Source organism: Vigna unguiculata, chromosome 4 (genome assembly GCF_037176805.1).
Source record: "Vigna unguiculata cultivar grain cowpea cultivar isolate G323 ecotype 2 chromosome 4, ASM3717680v1, whole genome shotgun sequence".
Lineage (NCBI taxonomy): Eukaryota > Viridiplantae > Streptophyta > Magnoliopsida > Fabales > Fabaceae > Vigna > Vigna unguiculata.
In genome coordinates this window covers 31,285,144-31,302,848 of record NC_140795.1, presented here as the reverse complement: position 1 = coordinate 31,302,848, position 17,705 = coordinate 31,285,144, and the positions used below count along the sequence as shown (strand labels likewise).

At 35.5% G+C, this 17,705-nt stretch overlaps 1 protein-coding gene and 1 pseudogene across 1 annotated transcript; both read right to left on the bottom strand.

Moving 5' to 3' along the window:
- Nucleotides 1–8,251: 8,251 nt before the first annotated feature.
- LOC146887024 (uncharacterized) lies at nt 8,252–9,986 on the bottom strand (annotated as a pseudogene).
- Nucleotides 9,987–15,645: 5,659 nt separating this feature from the next.
- On the bottom strand, nt 15,646–17,441 carry LOC146887023 (uncharacterized). Its single transcript, XM_085671984.1, has 3 exons — nt 17,399–17,441; nt 16,858–17,301; nt 15,646–15,782 (listed from the first exon to the last, which is right to left on the bottom strand). Exons 1-3 carry the CDS (start codon nt 17,439–17,441, stop codon nt 15,646–15,648), a joined length of 624 nt encoding a protein of 207 aa, XP_085528110.1.
- Between the last annotated feature and the right edge of the window lie 264 nt (nt 17,442–17,705).

Below are 17,705 nucleotides of genomic sequence, written 5' to 3'. Positions count from 1 at the left end.
TAAAGGAACTCATATCTCAGGAAAGGCCTGACATGATATGCATACAAGAAACGAAATTAGGCAAGTTGAATATTGAAAGATGTTATAGTCTTTGGGGGGGATAACAATATACAATGGATCCACAAGGAGGCTAAAAATAGACCAGGGGGAATCATGACTATGTGGCATAAAGATAGTTTTAATTATGAAGGGCATATTACGGGGAAAGGGTATGTTGTGGTAATAGGTATAGCTATTGTAGGAGTGATAACCATAATAAACTGACAATTGTTGTAATGAATGTATATTCATCTTGCAATATCAATGATAAAATTGAAATGTGGGATGAAATAATTAAGATAAAATTGGCAAAAGATTGTAAACAGTGGTGTATACTTGGTGATTTTAACGATGTAAGAAAACCTAATGAGAGGAAAGGGGATAAACTTAGGGGGTAGTAGTAGACTAGAGGTGAAAGGGTTCAATGAATTTATAGAAAAAAAATGAATTATTTGAGGTAGTGGGAGGGAAATACACATGGTATAGATCTAAAGGCAGAACAAATAGTAGGTTTGACAGAATCTTTGTATCTTCCGAGTGGATGGAACAAGGGTCAGATTGTAAACAATATATCAAGGTTAAACAAGTTTCAGACCATTGTGCACTGGTTTTAAAAACATCATCAGTAGACTGGGGACCGAAACCATTCAGGTCACTCGAGGTATGGAATACAACTTCTGGTTTCACAGATATGGTAAGAGAGAGGTGGTCTAAGTATACTAGATCTGAAAACAGTTTGGTAATTATGAGGGAAAATTTTTAAAAGTTGAAATATGATCTTAAGGTATGTATTAAAGAAGTCTTTTGGTATACAAAGACTAATAAACAAAACAAAATGTAATAATGTAGATAGGGAAGTTGGGTGATTTGGATAATGGAAGTAACTTATATGAAGTTATAAGGCTAGAAAATATGAAGTTCCTTCATGAACTAAAATTGGTTTGTAACAAAGAAAATGCAATATTGTATCAAGTCTAAATACTTTCATTCTATGATTAGATGGAGGAGAATTAAGAATGAACTAAAAGGGGTTTATCTATATGGAAATTGGTGTGAGGAGCCAAGTAAGGTGAGAGATGTAGTGAGAGAATTTTTTGAAAACAGATTTAAGGCAACAAAGTCCAACAGCATTAGCCTAGGTAACATTCTATTCCCATCCCTAATTGATGAAGAGAAAGCAATTAATCAGTGTGGGAGTACAAAAAGCCCTAGGCCTGATGGCTTTAATTTTTACTTTATAAAAAATGGCTTAAATACCTTTTTGGTCCTCATTTCCGTAGTGTTTGTTGCGGATGATCCTCATTTTGACAGAATATTTAAAATGGTTCTCATTTTTACCGAATGTTTAAAATGATCCTCATTTTTGCAATTCGTGTTTTATTTGGTCCTTTTCTGTAGCACCGCTTAAATCATTAACGGAGCATTGTACAGATTGCACAATTTGTATTAGGGTGTGTTATGTATACTGTACAGGTGTGGTACAATGCTCCGTTAATGATTTAAATGGCGTTACAGGAAAGGACCAAATAAAACACGAATTGCGAAAATGAGGACCATTTTAAACATTATGTCGAAATAAGGACCATCCGCAACAAACAGTACGAAAATGAGGACCAAAAAGGTATTTAAGCCATAAAAAATAATTGGGAAACAATAAAGAGTGATGTAATTCATGTTGTGAAATCTTTTCAATAAGAGGGGAATATACCGAGGGGATGTAATGCTTCCTTCATAACCCTAATTCCTCAAAAGAAAAATCCAATAATATTAAATGATTTCATATCTATATCCCTAGTCGGGTGTGTGTATAAGATCATCTCTAAAGTTTTGGAAAATAGGCTAAAAAGAGTGCTTCCAAAAATAATAGATGTTTAACAATCAGCGTGGCAATAGTTAAGGCGGACTATGAAAAAACATGACTCAGTTAGTTGGGACTTCATGTACTACATGATGTGTAGATTAGGATTTTGCAATAAATGGATTGATTGGATAAGAGCATGTATGGAATCATCAACAATCTTTGTACTAGTTAATGGTAGCCCGACTTGGGAAATTAGGCCTACAAGAGGGTTGACACAAGGCTATCCAATGACCACATTCTTATTTTTAATTGTTTAGAGGGATTAGCAGGGATGGTAAGACAAGAAACTTATAATAATATGTTCGGAGGTGTGACAATTGGAAATAAAGGAACCATGGTTAACCTGCCATATTTTGCTGATGAGACATTATTTGTATGTGAGGCTAAGGTCAAGAATATCATTATTATAAAAAGTATGTTGAAATGCTTTGAATTGATGTCAAGTTTAAAATTTAACTTCCACAAGAGTAGAATTGGTGGTGGTACGGGATTACGATGGATGTATTGGAAAACTTATCCACAATATTAAATTGTGGTCATATGGAAATCCCCTTCCAGTACTTAGGAATGTCGATAGGGGGAACCCAAGGAAACCATAATTTTGGCAAGAAGTAGTGAATAAAATAAGGAACAGGTTGACTAGATGGAAAGGAAGAACACCGTCTTTTGCTTGTCGTTGATGAGTTCATATTTATGTCCTCATTTAACGTTTAATTCTGGTTATTTAATTGAATTTATGTGTTTAAAAAATGATTTAATTTACGGTTCTGATAATTAGACTAGTTGAGCTTATGTGATAAAAATGTCTTAAAAAGTGATATTTAGTTGCATAATTATTTTTGGATATTTTAACGTTTGTTGATGCAGCTGAAGTTAAGATTAAGCTCATTTTATGGTGGAAAAATAAATTGATTAAAGTTACAAAACACCTTTAAATAAGGCTAAAATCAACAAGTTTTGGAAAAATCACTTTTGCACCCCATTGATTACTTATACACTCTCCTTTTTCGAAATGGATCTCATGAAGCCTACTTCTACACTCCAACCTTTGTCTATTTTCAACCCTTTTTTCACCCAAATACTAGATGCACTTAGATGCTGTCATGTGGCAATCCTCGACTTTTAAATCTATCCAATTAAAACATTTCACGTGCACCAATCAGGATCCGACACATCATCATCTCCTTCTCTTCTCCACACAGTAGTACCTGCACGCATCACAGATCTGCACCATCATGAACCTACAACCTTCATGTTACCATGTGCGGCCACCTAAAAGCGCGAGCCACCGAGTCGCACACCGTCGGTAACAATACCCATGGAAGCAGCATGGATTCCAGTATTGTACCAGCAGAAACCCTAATGCAGCAATCCCTAATTCTAGAGAGTGTTGTGTGCAACGTGGCAGTCTCTCAATGGACACTAAAATGGTCAATGAGTCAAATATGGTCAAGCATTCCAAGGCTGGTCAAACATTGCAGATTTGGTCAAAGTTGGTCAAATAGTCAAACAAGAGGGACAAAATTGGAAATTAGATAGAAAATAAGTTGCTAAATAATTAATTAAAGATTTTTAATTAATTATATTTGGTATATCTGAAATTATCAACAGAGGAAATCTTCCAAATATTTTAGAAATTGATAAAATCTATTACTTATTTGAGAAATATTATATCAAGAGATAAAAAATTTTACCAACAGAAGAGATAAAGCCTAACTCTAATCAATGCCTATCTAAAGAGACCAAAGGGAAGCAGAAAAACAAGCTCTAACATCTAAAGAAGATAAATTTGAGGTTAATTAACTCATTCTAATTAATAGGTAATTCAGTCAATTACCAAAGTCCAACCAGGTAAGCCTATGAACCTAGTAACATTTGTGTAGTCCAATGTATGCTAAAACTAAGAGTTAAAAGTAACATATGTGTAGTCCAATGTATGCTAAAACTAAAAGTGTTGTAAGTATTAAAACTAAAATAGTTAAAAGATAACAAAAGAATTATAACATTTGTTGTGTAAAATCTAGAGGTTCTTCAATCAATCATTCTTCCATTTGCTCTACGGTATTTTCTTGAGGTTCTTGATCAACCTAAAAAAAATAAACAAAAATTGATCAAGCTTTTCAAAATATGATCTAATATGTAAATGAAATAAGATAAATACAAAGTACCCAAATTATAACATTGAATGCAAATTGTTAGCATGCTGTTATACCTGGTCAAAACAAGGAACATGAGTGGAAGCAGATGAACGTGGAGCAATGACACTATTTTCTTTCCCAAAAGCTAATGACATCGTATGTTCTATATCGTCCTCATTCAAATCAGGGTTTTGTTGCTTAAGTATGAGTGTCATCATTGTTTCCAAACCTTCAATCCTTTTTGCCATCCCATCTATTTTCATATAATATCCTTTTAAATAATGATGGGGTCACAGTCCTTCCATAACAATGAACCTGACTAGGCTTTTCTTTTCCAAACATTGATTCAAAAGTCTTTTTCACATGCAGTTGATGAGTTTTGCATAGATCCTTCAAGCTTAGACTGAAACATATGTATATGTATATACATCAAAGTTCATGATTAAGAAAATGAACCACTCAAACATATATCATAAATTAAAATAAACTTACAATAGTATCTTATGTTTCTTTGTCCACTACTTTTCCTTTCCTACAAGGACGACCTTGGCGAGTTTTTATAAACATTTCAACTCTACTGACTTCTTCTCCATCCTTTTTCCTAGCACTCTATATGAATTTAAAATTAAAGCCTTCAACTAATGAGAATCTCATTCTAACAGGCAATATAACAAAATTCTCAAAGTCTCATTATAAATGACAATGCATCCATCATACAAAAAGCAATCGTTTAAGTATTTTCTCAAATATCAATATTGGTGACAATATATCTTACATTATATAGAGAAGATGAGAGAGAAATAAGAAATATTATACCAATTCAGCTCGAACTCTTCCAAAGTTTATTGGCCCCATTGGGTGCATATACTTTTGCTTTCTCCTACTTATTGTATTTTTTTCACTAATGCTCTATATTTTGATATCAAAATCAGTGGTAGTTGTAGTGACATCAATATATTAAAATCACTTGTAGTTGGAGTGACATGAATATATTAAAATCAATGACAATTGTAGTAGCATCAATTTCTTAAAATCAGTCGCAGTTGCACTAACATCAATATATTAAAATCAGTGACAATTACAGTAGCATCAATATATTAAAATTAGTGGGAGTTGCAGTGACATCAATATATTAAAATCAGTGGCAACAATATACTAAAATCATTAATACTATGCTTACAAAAGTGGCCTTCCACATTACAACCTAGATCAATTCTCTTGGTTAGCATTATCCATTCATTATCTGAATTAATCAATAAATTCAATAAACCAAATTAGTCAATAGTCTTATACCTGGATCGTAGTATTTTTCCAATAAACAATCAATTGCTTAAAATGGTCTTCAGGAATGTGCACTAAACGATTTTTCAATCGCTCTTTCATCGTGGAATATCTTACAAAATTGTGACTCTTGATATAACATTTGTATCGCCTCCAAGCATCATTTATGCGACCAAATATTGTTTTCTCTTCATAGTGAGAAATATTGATTTTTTCCCGAGGAATTATTAGACAAAAGAAAAACATGAAGGGATTAATATGTCATATGTATTAAATCATTAGACATGAGTTTATTTAAATACCATGACATATTTCCATATGCGATCTTTGTGATCTTTGACCAAGGCTTTGAAGTTTGTATAAATCAATGGACAAAAGTTTGAATTCCTAGCTATGGTTCGAAGAAAATAGCTCAAGTTAGACAGAACTTTGTCATTAGGACCAATAGGCTCTCCATCTTCATCCAAGATAACTTCAGGTCGGTCTTCAATCTTTCTCGAATGAATTTTTAAGCATTGAGTTGGTCTTCGAGTTCTTTTCTTACTTGTGGCTATTGTAACAATAAAATTCTTTAAGTATATGTATAGTGATTGAATACATAAATAAATAATAAGCAATAAAATTTGCAAGAATGCAATATTACCTTCTTCTGTGGTTATTTCATTGTCTTCTCTTTCATTCAAACTTTCTTCTTCATTAATTATCTCATTCTCTTCTCTTTCATTGAAACTTGCTTCTTTAAGTCCTTCATCTTCTATTTCATTTTGAAATTCATCATCTTGGTGGTCATTTTCTTCTTCAACCACTAGTTCAACTTTTTCTCCCTTTTGATAAAGAAATTCACCAATCATGATTGATCTATATAATTGGGTTGGTTGTTTCTTAACATCGAATTCATTCCCAACAATGGATTGATAACCTTTTGTTAATGACCTTTTCTTTTTCTCATTTCCCTTTGATGTATCACGTTCCACTTCTACCCTCTTAACAGATTTTTGATTTTCTTTGGTTTTGTCAACTATATTCACCCATTCTCGAACGACATTTTGAATCCTCTTAGAAGTCACATCTCTTGATATTCCTAATTTAGGTGGTTGTTTATTTGAATTGCCAACTTCACGTAAGGTAGCTTCAAGTAATTGTAGCCTTGATTTACTTTTTTTCTCCTTGTGTTATTACCTTCCTTGCATTCTTGTGATGAAATATGTCAATTGTACTCATCCATTCCCCAACGAAATTTTGAGTCCTCTTAGAACTCACATCTCCTGATTTTCCCTTTTTAGGGGGTTACTATTTAGCATTTGAATTCCCAACTTCTTGTAAGCTAGCTTTAATCAATTAAGGATTTGACTTACTTTTTTCACCTAGTGTGTTTACCTTGTTTTTTGCATTCTTCTTGGCTTGAACTACAATCAAAGATCTTGAAATGGCCCTTATCTTTACTCTTGACTCATTAATGGTTTGTATTGTTTCTTTATTGCTTAGAAATGGTCCTTTCCTTTTATCTTTCACAGCTTCAATTGTCACTATATTTTGACTAGGTTCTATAGGTGGTTCCACACTAGAACTAAGAGTGTTCTTATTCTGGCATCTAACTTCAAAATTGGACAAATTAAATTGTCCATTAGACACAATCAAAAGTGCCTTAGTTGCCACAACAATGCTTCCTTTTTCACGTTTGACTTGGAGCCTCCTAAGCAATTCTTTGCTTGATTTAACTTCAGGTATATCCAAATAATGATTATTCTTTTCACCCTTTACTGCCAATTTCATTTTATTTTTCGAGGTTGCTTCCTTTTCCATTATCTAAAAAACCAAACCAAAACATTGATTAAATTATGATTCCATAAAACATGGTCATATAGGTAAAATAAGCCCATAAATAATAACTTTGAATATCTATTTCTTGATCATGTTTTGTTTGGATAAAATAATTTAAATTTACTGAATTTTAATTTATGATTTAAATAGAGTATTATAATTATTATCAAATAAAAATATATATAGTTAACAATAAGGCAAAATAGGGCAAAATAGTACTAGGAATCAGTAACCTTTACTACTACTACGATTTACGTGTTTAGTTATTTCTCCTTTTTGGTAATAATAAGTTACCACTAAATCATTTCAATTTTGCTTCAACCACTAAATCAATTTAAGGACATGGTTTGTACCTTTACTACTACTATGTTGTAGGAATAGTAGGCCTTATGTTGTCTAATTTGGTGTAGTTGTTGATGGTTGTAGTGCCAAAAGAGGGACTATAAATCTGCCACAAGACCAAGGATATACAGAAAAGAGATTGTGATTGTAATAAAAACTGAAATTTATACTAAAGTGATGCTAGAAAGTAAAACATAGGGTAAGATATAAAAGTCACCAAATTTTCTGCTACTTTTACTTCAGCAACTTCATGGCAAATAATCATATCTAAGGGTTGTTCATGAAAATACCCCAAAACTTAATTACTAATTTCCTTAAATTCCAAGTGGGGAGAAAAGATAGAATATAAGTAACCATCAGTTATTCATTATTATTCATTACCTCAATAAGAGATAACATGATGTCAAGTCCTTGAGTTCTATGCTCTAGGTTCTACCAATTCCAAATCCCACCTTTGAAAAGTATACAAGTTTCACTATTCATTTGAAATTAAAAACTAACACAACAGAAAATAATGTTAAAAAATTACTCCATCACCTAGTAATCTAGAGACAAAATGACCTCTGTATAATAAACAACTAAAATAATCTACTTGTCTCCAAAACTAAAAACTGCCAGAACAAAACTTAAGGTTAAAATCAATCACAATTTCTCCAAATTTATTTGAACAAAAATTTGAGAATAAATACAGATTTCTCTACATTGCAACATTCTATTTAATCAACAGAAAGAATAGTAGGTCTTACTACAAAAGGTAATTCCTTTCTTTTTAGTCCATAAAGTCAAATAAAGTTTCATCAAAATCATCTTCATTACAGGCAATTTCCTCCCATGCACTAGAAGGCTTCTGACTTACTGTCACAGCCATGTCTCTCCTAGCCCAATTAAGTTCACTATCATTTATTGTAGTATTTAGCTTAACACCATTTGATTTGTCAGATTGGTCACCCATGTTAAATAAATCTCTTGGAACCTTTTTCATAACATAACGTCTATTTATGTGTAAAGGGTCTTGGATATAGAAGCATTGTTGGACTTGAGAAGCTAGCACAAAAGGATCACTTTCATACACTTTTTTGTTGAAATATACACAAGTAAATCCATATTTCTCTTCTTCAACTTCATACCAATCACATTTGAACATCACAAACGTGAAATTACTGTAATAATCTAACTCAAATATATCTTTGATAGCTCCATAATACATTATGAATTCAAGTTTTGGATTATCATCCTTTGTACTTGCAAAACTTGAAGTTAATGAAACCAATGTCACACCAGAATTTTGAGTTTTGTGTTTGGCAATCTTGCTTCATAGTATGAAATTTATATCCATTAATGAGGTAACCTGAAAACCTCTTTGCCACATTATTTGGCCCTCTAGAGAACTCTCTTATTTGACATGATACATCATCTTTCAAAGCTCGATTTTTAAACCATTCACTAAATTATTGACTTTGAGTTTTTGCCTTTGCCCACTTTTTTCTTTTAGTTCGCATATTAACACTCTCATCTACAAAAACGACAATAAATATATTATTAGTTAGAACTAAAAATGTATATGATGATATGTAAAAAGACAATGAATTGTTATCATACCTAATGTAAATGTCAATTTCATCACAATTGAGTAAGAGGTATCGATGAGCTTGAGCTTTTGATGTCAAATCTATAGAAAAAGGTTTACCGTTACTTTTCCCCCTATAGGGCAGCCTAAACTTGAGAAATAATCAATTTCATATACTTTACATAAATCATTGTGGTCATAATTGCAACCTTCTCTATTTATCCTTGTTTGTACACCTCCATGCAAATATCTTGAGCAAAAAGTTAAAGCTTCTTCTGCCAAATACCCTTCAGCAATAGAACCTTCTAGATAAGCTTCATTACGAACATAACTTTTCAATCTACATAAATATCTTTCAATGGGATACATCCAGCGAAATTGAACAAGTCCATCCAATCTCACTTCATTTGGCAAATGAATAGGTAGGTGAACCATTATGTCAAAAAAACTAGGTGGAAAAATCATCTCTAACTAACAAAGTATTTGTAATACTTCTGCTTCCAAGTAATCCATATCTTGCAACTATATAGCGAAAGAATGACCCAAATCGAATTAGAGGTTCAGCCACTATATTAGACATAGTGCTTTTTGTTGCCACAGGTAATAAGTAATGCAACATGAAATGTGCATCATGACTCTTATAACCAGAGATTTTCCTATTATTAACATGCACACATTTCGAAATATTTGATGCACTTCCATCTAGTAATTTGGCAGTCTTAAAAACACCACAAAAGGTAGATTTCTCATGAGCATTCATCGTAAAATAGGCTGGTGAGTACTCCAACTAACCTTTACCAATCTCTCTTCGATGAAGATCATTTCTTATTCCCATATTCTACAAATCATAACGTGCATTTACATGATCTTTTGTCTTTCCTTGAATATCCAAAAGGGTCCCCAAAATACTATCACATATGTTTTTCTCAATGTGCATCACATCAAAATTATGACGTAATTTATTTGTTGCCCAGTAAGGCAACTCAAAAAAGATTGATCTCTTTTTCCATGGACCATTACTTGACTTTTTTCCGTTCTTTCCAAATTCATTGACAAAATCTTTTAATATATGTCGAATGTTTGTCCCTTCTAGCATGTATGGTGTAGACCTTAATTCTTTTTTTCCATTAAAAGACTTCTTATTAAATCTCCAAGGATGGTTCATTGGAAAAAAGACACGATGATCCATATAGCACATCTTATGGCTACATTTTAGGTAGGATGAATTAGTGTCATAATTGCAATATGCACAAGTTAATCTTCCTTTTGTGCTCTAACTAGACAACATAGAATATATGGGGTAATCACTGATTGTCCATAGAAAAGCTGCACGCATTTGAAATGTCTCATTTTTTGAAGCATCATAGGTTTGTACTCCCAACTCCTATAACTCATTCAGCTCCTGGATCAGCGGTTGAAGGTACACATCAATATCATTTCCTATTGATTATGGTCTAGGAATCAACAATGATAACATTGTATATTCAGGTTTCATGGACAACCAATGTGGAAGGTTGTACATGTCCTTGAGGTCTTCCTCTTGTGTAAGCAAAATCAAGAAATGATTCAACACCCTTTATATACTCATTACTAATCCTTGGAAATTTACTCCACTCCTTACCCATCATCTTTAATGTAATACATAAGAAATTATAGTTTCATTAAGAAATTAATAATTGAAAATAGTATTACATGAATTAAAATTATAGTATTATTAAGTAATTAATAATCTATAAAATAGAAGTTAAACAATGGTTCACTTATGACTTAAAACAAAATTAAGCTAAAACGTTTCTAGCCCATAAACATTCACTAAAACTGCAACAAAAAATAACTAAATTGGAAAAGCATAAACTAAAACAAAGTTTTGGCTCCTTTTCTTATCCAAGAGATAATAAGACTCGAGGTAATATATTTATACACGTAATTTTGAAAAATAAAACTTTATTAGTAAGATTCAATTTAATCACTTCTAAAAAAGTTGTTAAGTATCATTTTCATTTTTCTAAATAGACTGGATAGATGATAAATAAATGGATTGTTCCCTACTCTTCACCCCTCTTTAAAGAAAAAAAAAGAATAGAAGCAATAGTGAAAATGATGAAGTCGACTGAGGGTCTGCAAGCCTCCATCGCCAACCTTTCACTCTCACCTACCTTTTCCTCATACTTATCCCCTTTGCACTGTAAAAAAAAATGTCAACCTCATTTCCTCTACCCTGCTAATGTTTATTTAGTAAATGACAAAAAATCTCCTATGGATATTCATTTTTATCTAACCTTATGCTTACATAGGTCTTTAATTCACAACCTTTTCTTTTATTTCTACTATGGTTTTCCAGGTCACCTTATATCATCTTATATTTCAAAATAATGACATTCTTTACTATATCTGAATCCACTTTCACTTTCAAGATTGATGTAGAGTGCCACAAAAAAAATATGCATTACAAGCCAAAGCATGTTAAAGAGAGAACACCTAGATATTAAAAGTTATTGTGACATACACTTGAAAATATCACCAGGAACGTCCTTGAATTGGACCTGTATCTCAGCCTTTCTAGAATTTAGGGCCTTCCCTGCTTTTAGTATATAAGATCAATTTAATAGAGTCTTTAATCAACAAAGACAAGTTAAGCTATGTTATGTATGCATTCAAATATTGGAGGAATGAAAACATCACTAGTAGCTAATGAAGAATTATATGGCTTACGTGTGTCACTTAAGGAACTTTTGTAACATCCCGACCGAATATTACGTATTTAAATAATAAAATAAAGAAAAGTAATTAAGCCGCAATTAACAAAACCTCATTTCCCAAAATGTGGGAAATTTAAAACTTTATTAAACTATAAAAAGTCCAATATTCCATAATTTATAAACGCAAAGTATAATAAATATCCACAGTGTTTACAAATTATTATTCAAAATACAAATCATCAAAACTCCCAATCTAGCCCACGCTCCGAGCTTAAGCCTCACCAGCTCCTCCTGCAATATCATCTGCTCACATGTACTGCATACACGATCATCGCCAAACACAAGCAGATAGGGTGAGCTAAAAAGATAACACATAAATATACACCAATCATATATATATATATATATGTATAATAAAATACATCAAAATAAAATCTCTTCTTTTATCCCGCCTGGCCACAACCATGCATGATATCATTTCACCACCAAGGAACCTCCTTCTCTATCACATGGCCACAACCATGTAATATCAATGTACATCAAGGGAGACTCTTTCCAGCTGTACCATGTGGCCACAACCATATAATATCAGTATACATCAAGGAGACTCTTTCCAGCTCTTCCACACGACCACAACCATGTTAGTAGTGTTCTACATCTTCTAATGAGTATCCCAAGGCGCCTTGTTGCCACACCTATCGACCACAATCGATAGAGCACGTGCGGGAAACCATTGCTACGGATCATACACCGTAACGCCAGATGGAGTTCCCAAATGCGAAATAGTTTGCAACGTCCCAAGACTACCAAACTCGTCAGCTAACTACTGAGGAGGGCAATCTATCTGGACCCATCCGTACTGGCCACTACCAGCACACTCACACCGGCAACACTCGCCAACCCGAGCCACAACTTAAGAGTTCCTCGTGTTCATCCGCTATCCCGAGCCACAACTCGAGGGATGCCATTCTGAGCGACAACTCAAGGAATGCCACGTGTTAACCCCTATCCTGGGCCACAACCCAAGGAACACCAGCAAGCCCACCATTGAGGTATCTTAGAAGCCTTATAGACCACGCCTTACAAATTCCATCTCATCCCATTAATACAGCAGTAACACTTACCTTGAACGCACAACAACACCCTCGCTCGCTTAAGCTAAAAGCCTTTGTTCAAATTGTCCAGTCTATCTTGCTTAAGCTAGGTTACCTCGCCTAAGTGAGTGTAAGACTCGTGAAAATTAATTAATTAATTAATAAATGCGGGTAGAAAGAGCCTTTATGGAATTAAATGTTAAATTATGTGACGTGGAAAAGTATTAGCTCAAATGGTTGAGAGTACTTGATTGTGTGAGATGACTTGGGTTCGAGTCCTATGTATGCCATTTGTGTGTTGTTTGAATTATTCTTGTTTTGTTTTGGGTAATATAATTGTGACTAGTGAGTGATGTTATAGTCATACGATTATAATGGTTATCACAAAATTTGAATTGGCATAATGGTTGTGCTTTGGCCTTATAGGTGAAGGGTCTCGGGTTCAAACCTTGAGGGACATAAAGTTGACTTTATTTTTTGTTAAACCTAGGGTTGACTTGAATGTGAAAGGGCAGCGGGAACTCTAGCAGAAGGGGCACCAAAAGGGGGGGGGGCCTTAAAAACCATAATTAACATTGAATAGGAATTTAAAAACATAATTAAGCCCATTTTCGTTTAAGTTTTTAAACTCATTTTTAAGGCGCCTACAAAAGCCAAATTTTAGGAGAGCAGGAGGGTTTCTAGAGTTGTTGATTTGACTTTTGGAGAGGAGCATGAATTGAGAGAGGGAGAGGAGAGTTTGGGTGTGCAAAGGGCTGAAGCAAAGTATTGGAATAAGGAATCATCTTCTTCCTAATTTCATTCCAGAATCACAGGTTAGAGGAGTTGTCTTTGGTGTGTGTAAATTACATGATATGTATTATGGTTTTGTGTCATTGCCTTTTCAATTGGAAAATGAGTGTGGTGAATTCGTGTATGTGTGATCAAAGTAATGAATTGGCTGGGTGGTTTTACGTTGCAAAACCCTTTTATGCATTATATGTTTTGGGAATGAGGGTTTTTGGTATTGAATGGTTATGGACGCTTAAATCTTGTGTTTTGGTAGTTTAATTGGAAATAAGGCATGATTCTGAGGTTTGCTTGCCCTTACATTGTATTGGTAATGATTGAGTGGTGTTTTGGCATTGGTTTTGGGTGAATTGAGTGCGAGAACAGAGAGGGGACTCTGCAAGTCTCGCCCAAGCGAGTCCATCTTGTCTAAGCGAGAGTTGCAGAACCTCGTTTCTGGTTTTGGTTCGCGCTTCTCGCTCAGGCTACCTGATTCAGTGTTGAGCGACACCTAGTTTCGCTTAGGCGCGAATGGCTCGCTTAGGCAAAGTTGCGAGGAAACCTGGACGTTTTAAGCGCGACTTCTCGCCTAGGCGGGAAGTTTCGAAGTGTAGAGCGATAGGTACACTCGCTTATGCGAGAATGGCTCGCCTAAGCGAGGTCGCGATGACACTTGGTGTTTTTTTGTGGAATCTTCGTCCAAGCGAGGAGCTTTGTGTGTTGAACGACCTAAGGTCTCGCTCAGGCGAGAAGAGCTCGCCTAAGCGAGATGAAGTGATACATCCACTGTTGCATACTCGCTTAGGCGAGGTAGTGTAGCCTAAGCGAGACCGACGTACTAGCTTGGGTGAAACGACATAGCTTAAGCAAGAATGGCGAGGAGTATTGTTTTATACGTGTTGTTTGTATTGTTGCTTGTATTTCCTAAAGTATAGGAATTATATGCTTGTGTTTGTGGTGTTTGGGCTTGAAGGACTATGTCCAATAGGGGTCTGGGATGTGCTTGATGGTTGGACCCATGATGGGCATGGAACTGTGTAGTTCCCGTCGGCTACTAAGTAGCGAGGAGTCCTTAGCATGGTGATTACATGCGTCGGGCACACGATGGGCAAGGAACTGTTATGTTCTCGTCATGGTCCGAGCGAGGGAGGCTTTGATGTTTTACTATAGACGAGAAGTCTATAGGGCAGGACTATGAGCAAGATAGGCTCATAAGGTTGGACCACGAATGGGTTAGTTTCGTGGGAGCACATGAAGTCCCAAGACCTAGTACATGCATATGACTCATGAAGGACTATGAGATCAGGGATGGGTAATTTGAAAATAATGAAATACTTTAGTGAGGTTAACTTCTTTGGGATGGATGACATATTCATTCTATGTATTATGTATTTATATATCTGTGCATAGCTCACCCTATCTGTGTGTGTGGCGATGATCGGATAACTTGTTATTCGGGAGCAAATGATTTGACAAGTGAGCCAGGAGATGCTTAGAGGCGGAGAGCAGGGACTACCTGGGGCTTTTGAAAGAATTTACATATTTTAGGCTTTTGATGTAATTTTAATCATGTTGAACGTTGGTGGAATTGTAATAATGCAAATTGCGAAATTTTTGAATTATGTTACAGTTGAAGTTTTTAAATTTCTGCGTTTTTGGAAATATGCGAATATAAATGAGGTTTTATTAATATTATCATACTTTTATTTATTGTATCTATTCATTTATAATTACTTAAAAGTAATATTCCTTAGGGATGTTACAGCGAGCACCACGCACAGAACCAGCCTCGAACTCTCGCATAGGCGAGTCACACTCGCCTGGACGAGATCACATTTCGCCCAAGAATCAAATCTCTCGCCTAAGCTGCGAGTTAAGCCAACATCAGAACATTCTTCGAATTCTCGCTTAGGCGAGAGACTCTCGCTTGAGCGAGACACTCTTTCGCTCAAAAAATGGAATCCCCGCCTGAGCGGGATACCCAAGCCAATTCACCCAACCCTCTCGTGTTCTCGCTTAGGCGAGACTCACTCGCCTAAGCGAGATGACCTTTCGCCCAACCTAAAAACCCTATGCCTGAGCGATAGCCTCGAGCAGAAAAGGGGTATGAGTCCCTGCATATCTCACCTAGGCGAGCCTGGCTCGCTTGAGCGAGACATGCAGACTTTGGCACTGTTTCACGCACACAAACAACAACAACATACCCAAATTCACACTCCAATTAATGCCAAACAATCCAGAACAATGCACCAAACATGTACACATAATTCAGACCCAAAATACTACCCAAAATTCAAGTTTAAAGCATAAATTGCGATTTCAGTACCCAAACCCTCATTATTCCCATACAATTGCATAAAGAGTTTGATCAAAAGCCCCCAAACAACCAATACAACATCCCATCAGTTCAGGCACGAAAATTTGGGTACACATACAACACAATTATGTAAAGCAATATCATTAAACCATGATTTCGAGTTCAGCTCCCCTAACATGAAAGTCCTTTGCTTAACTTCTAAAATTGAGAAATTCCTTTGATCACCAAGGGCTTGCCTTATCACAACTTCAATTACCCCTCTCTAATTCCCTCACAATTCTCTATTTTACCTTGGATTCGTGCACCTCACAGTGCTCTCTGAAAACAGCCTCTCAAAACCCTTCTTCTCTCTCAAATTTTGCCTTTTAAGGACCCTAATGCTAGGTTAAGGCAAAAAAACAAAATTGGGTTTTATGATGGAGTTAATTGCTATTCAAGTCCATTATTATTTTTTTTTCAGCCCCTCTTAGCTGCCCCTTCTGCTAGGATCTTCTATACCCTTTCATATTCAAGTTACAAACAATTATTAGCAAAAAGAGAGTCAAATTTGGGTTCACCAAGGTTTGACCTATGACCATACCAATACCCAATTCAATACACAACCACTCAACCATATCATGTTTCATGACAATTCACATAATTATATAACTACGTTATCACCCAACATGATCATACATTTTATTAAAATTAATAAAATCAAACAACACAAAATGGCATACATAGGACTCGAACCCAAGTCCTCTCACACAACCAAGTACTCTCAACCACTTGAGCTAGTACTTTTCCACACCACACCAAACAATATTTAATGTCATAAAGGCTCCCACTACCTGCATTTATTAATTAATTATTTATTTAACTAATTAATTTTCACGGGTCCTACGTCCCCCCCACCTTGAAAAGTTTTCGTCCTCGAAAAATAGGACATACCAGGAAACAGGTGAGGATAAGACTTCCTCATGAGATCCTCCATCTCCCAAGTCATCTCCTGGGTTGCCTCGTCCCAGAGAACCTTCACAGTCTGGATCTCCTTCCCTTTGAGTTGCTTGACTTGGGAATCCAAGAATCTCACCGGTCCGGCTCCCATAGTCAAGTCCTCTCGTACCTGAACATCATCCTGCTCCAGCACATGAGTAGGATCTGCCACGTACTTCCTCAGTTGTGATACATGGAAGACGTTGTGTAGGTTTGCCAAGTGAGGTGGCAAAGCAATCTCGTACGCCACTGGTCCAATTCGCCTCGTAATTTGATACGGACCGATGAATCGAGGGGTCACCTTCCTCAACTTCCATTCTCTCCCAATACCTACTATAGGCGTAACCCTAAGGAACACATGGTCACCAGCTTCAAACTCGAATGGCCTCCTCCTCTTATCTGCGTAGGATTTCTACCGACTTTGAGTTGCACATATCTGATCATGTATCACCCTTACTTTCTCAATAGTCTGTTGTAGGAACTCTGGCCTGAGCACCACTGACTCTCCGTCCTGCTGCCAACACAACGGAGTCCTGCATCTCCTACCATACAATGCCTCGTATTATGCCATCTTGATGCTAGAATGGTAGCTATTATTGTACGTGAACTCTACCAATGGCAACATGTCACTCCACGTACCCAGGTGATCTAATACACAAGTCCATAGCAAGTCTTCCAGCGATTGTATGGTTCTTTCAGACTGCCCATCCGTCTAAGGGTGATAAGCTGAGCTCATTCTCAATTGTGTGCCCAGTGCTTCCTGTAGAGATTGCCAGAACCTCGATGTAAATCTCGGATCTCTA

What these genes read in the sequence shown, in the direction of transcription:
- LOC146887023 (XM_085671984.1), bottom strand. Translation starts at nt 17,441, where the DNA reads ATGCAGGACTCCGTTGTGTTGGCAGCAGGACGGAGAGTCAGTG. An exon ending in AGCAGGACGGAGAGTCAGTG is followed by an intron (nt 17,302 to 17,398) that starts GTGCTCAGGCCA and finishes AATCCTACGCAG; the next exon opens with ATAAGAGGAGGAGGCCATTC. An exon ending in TTATCCTCACCTGTTTCCTG is followed by an intron (nt 15,783 to 16,857) that starts GTATGTCCTATT and finishes TGCGTGAAACAG; the next exon opens with TGCCAAAGTCTGCATGTCTC.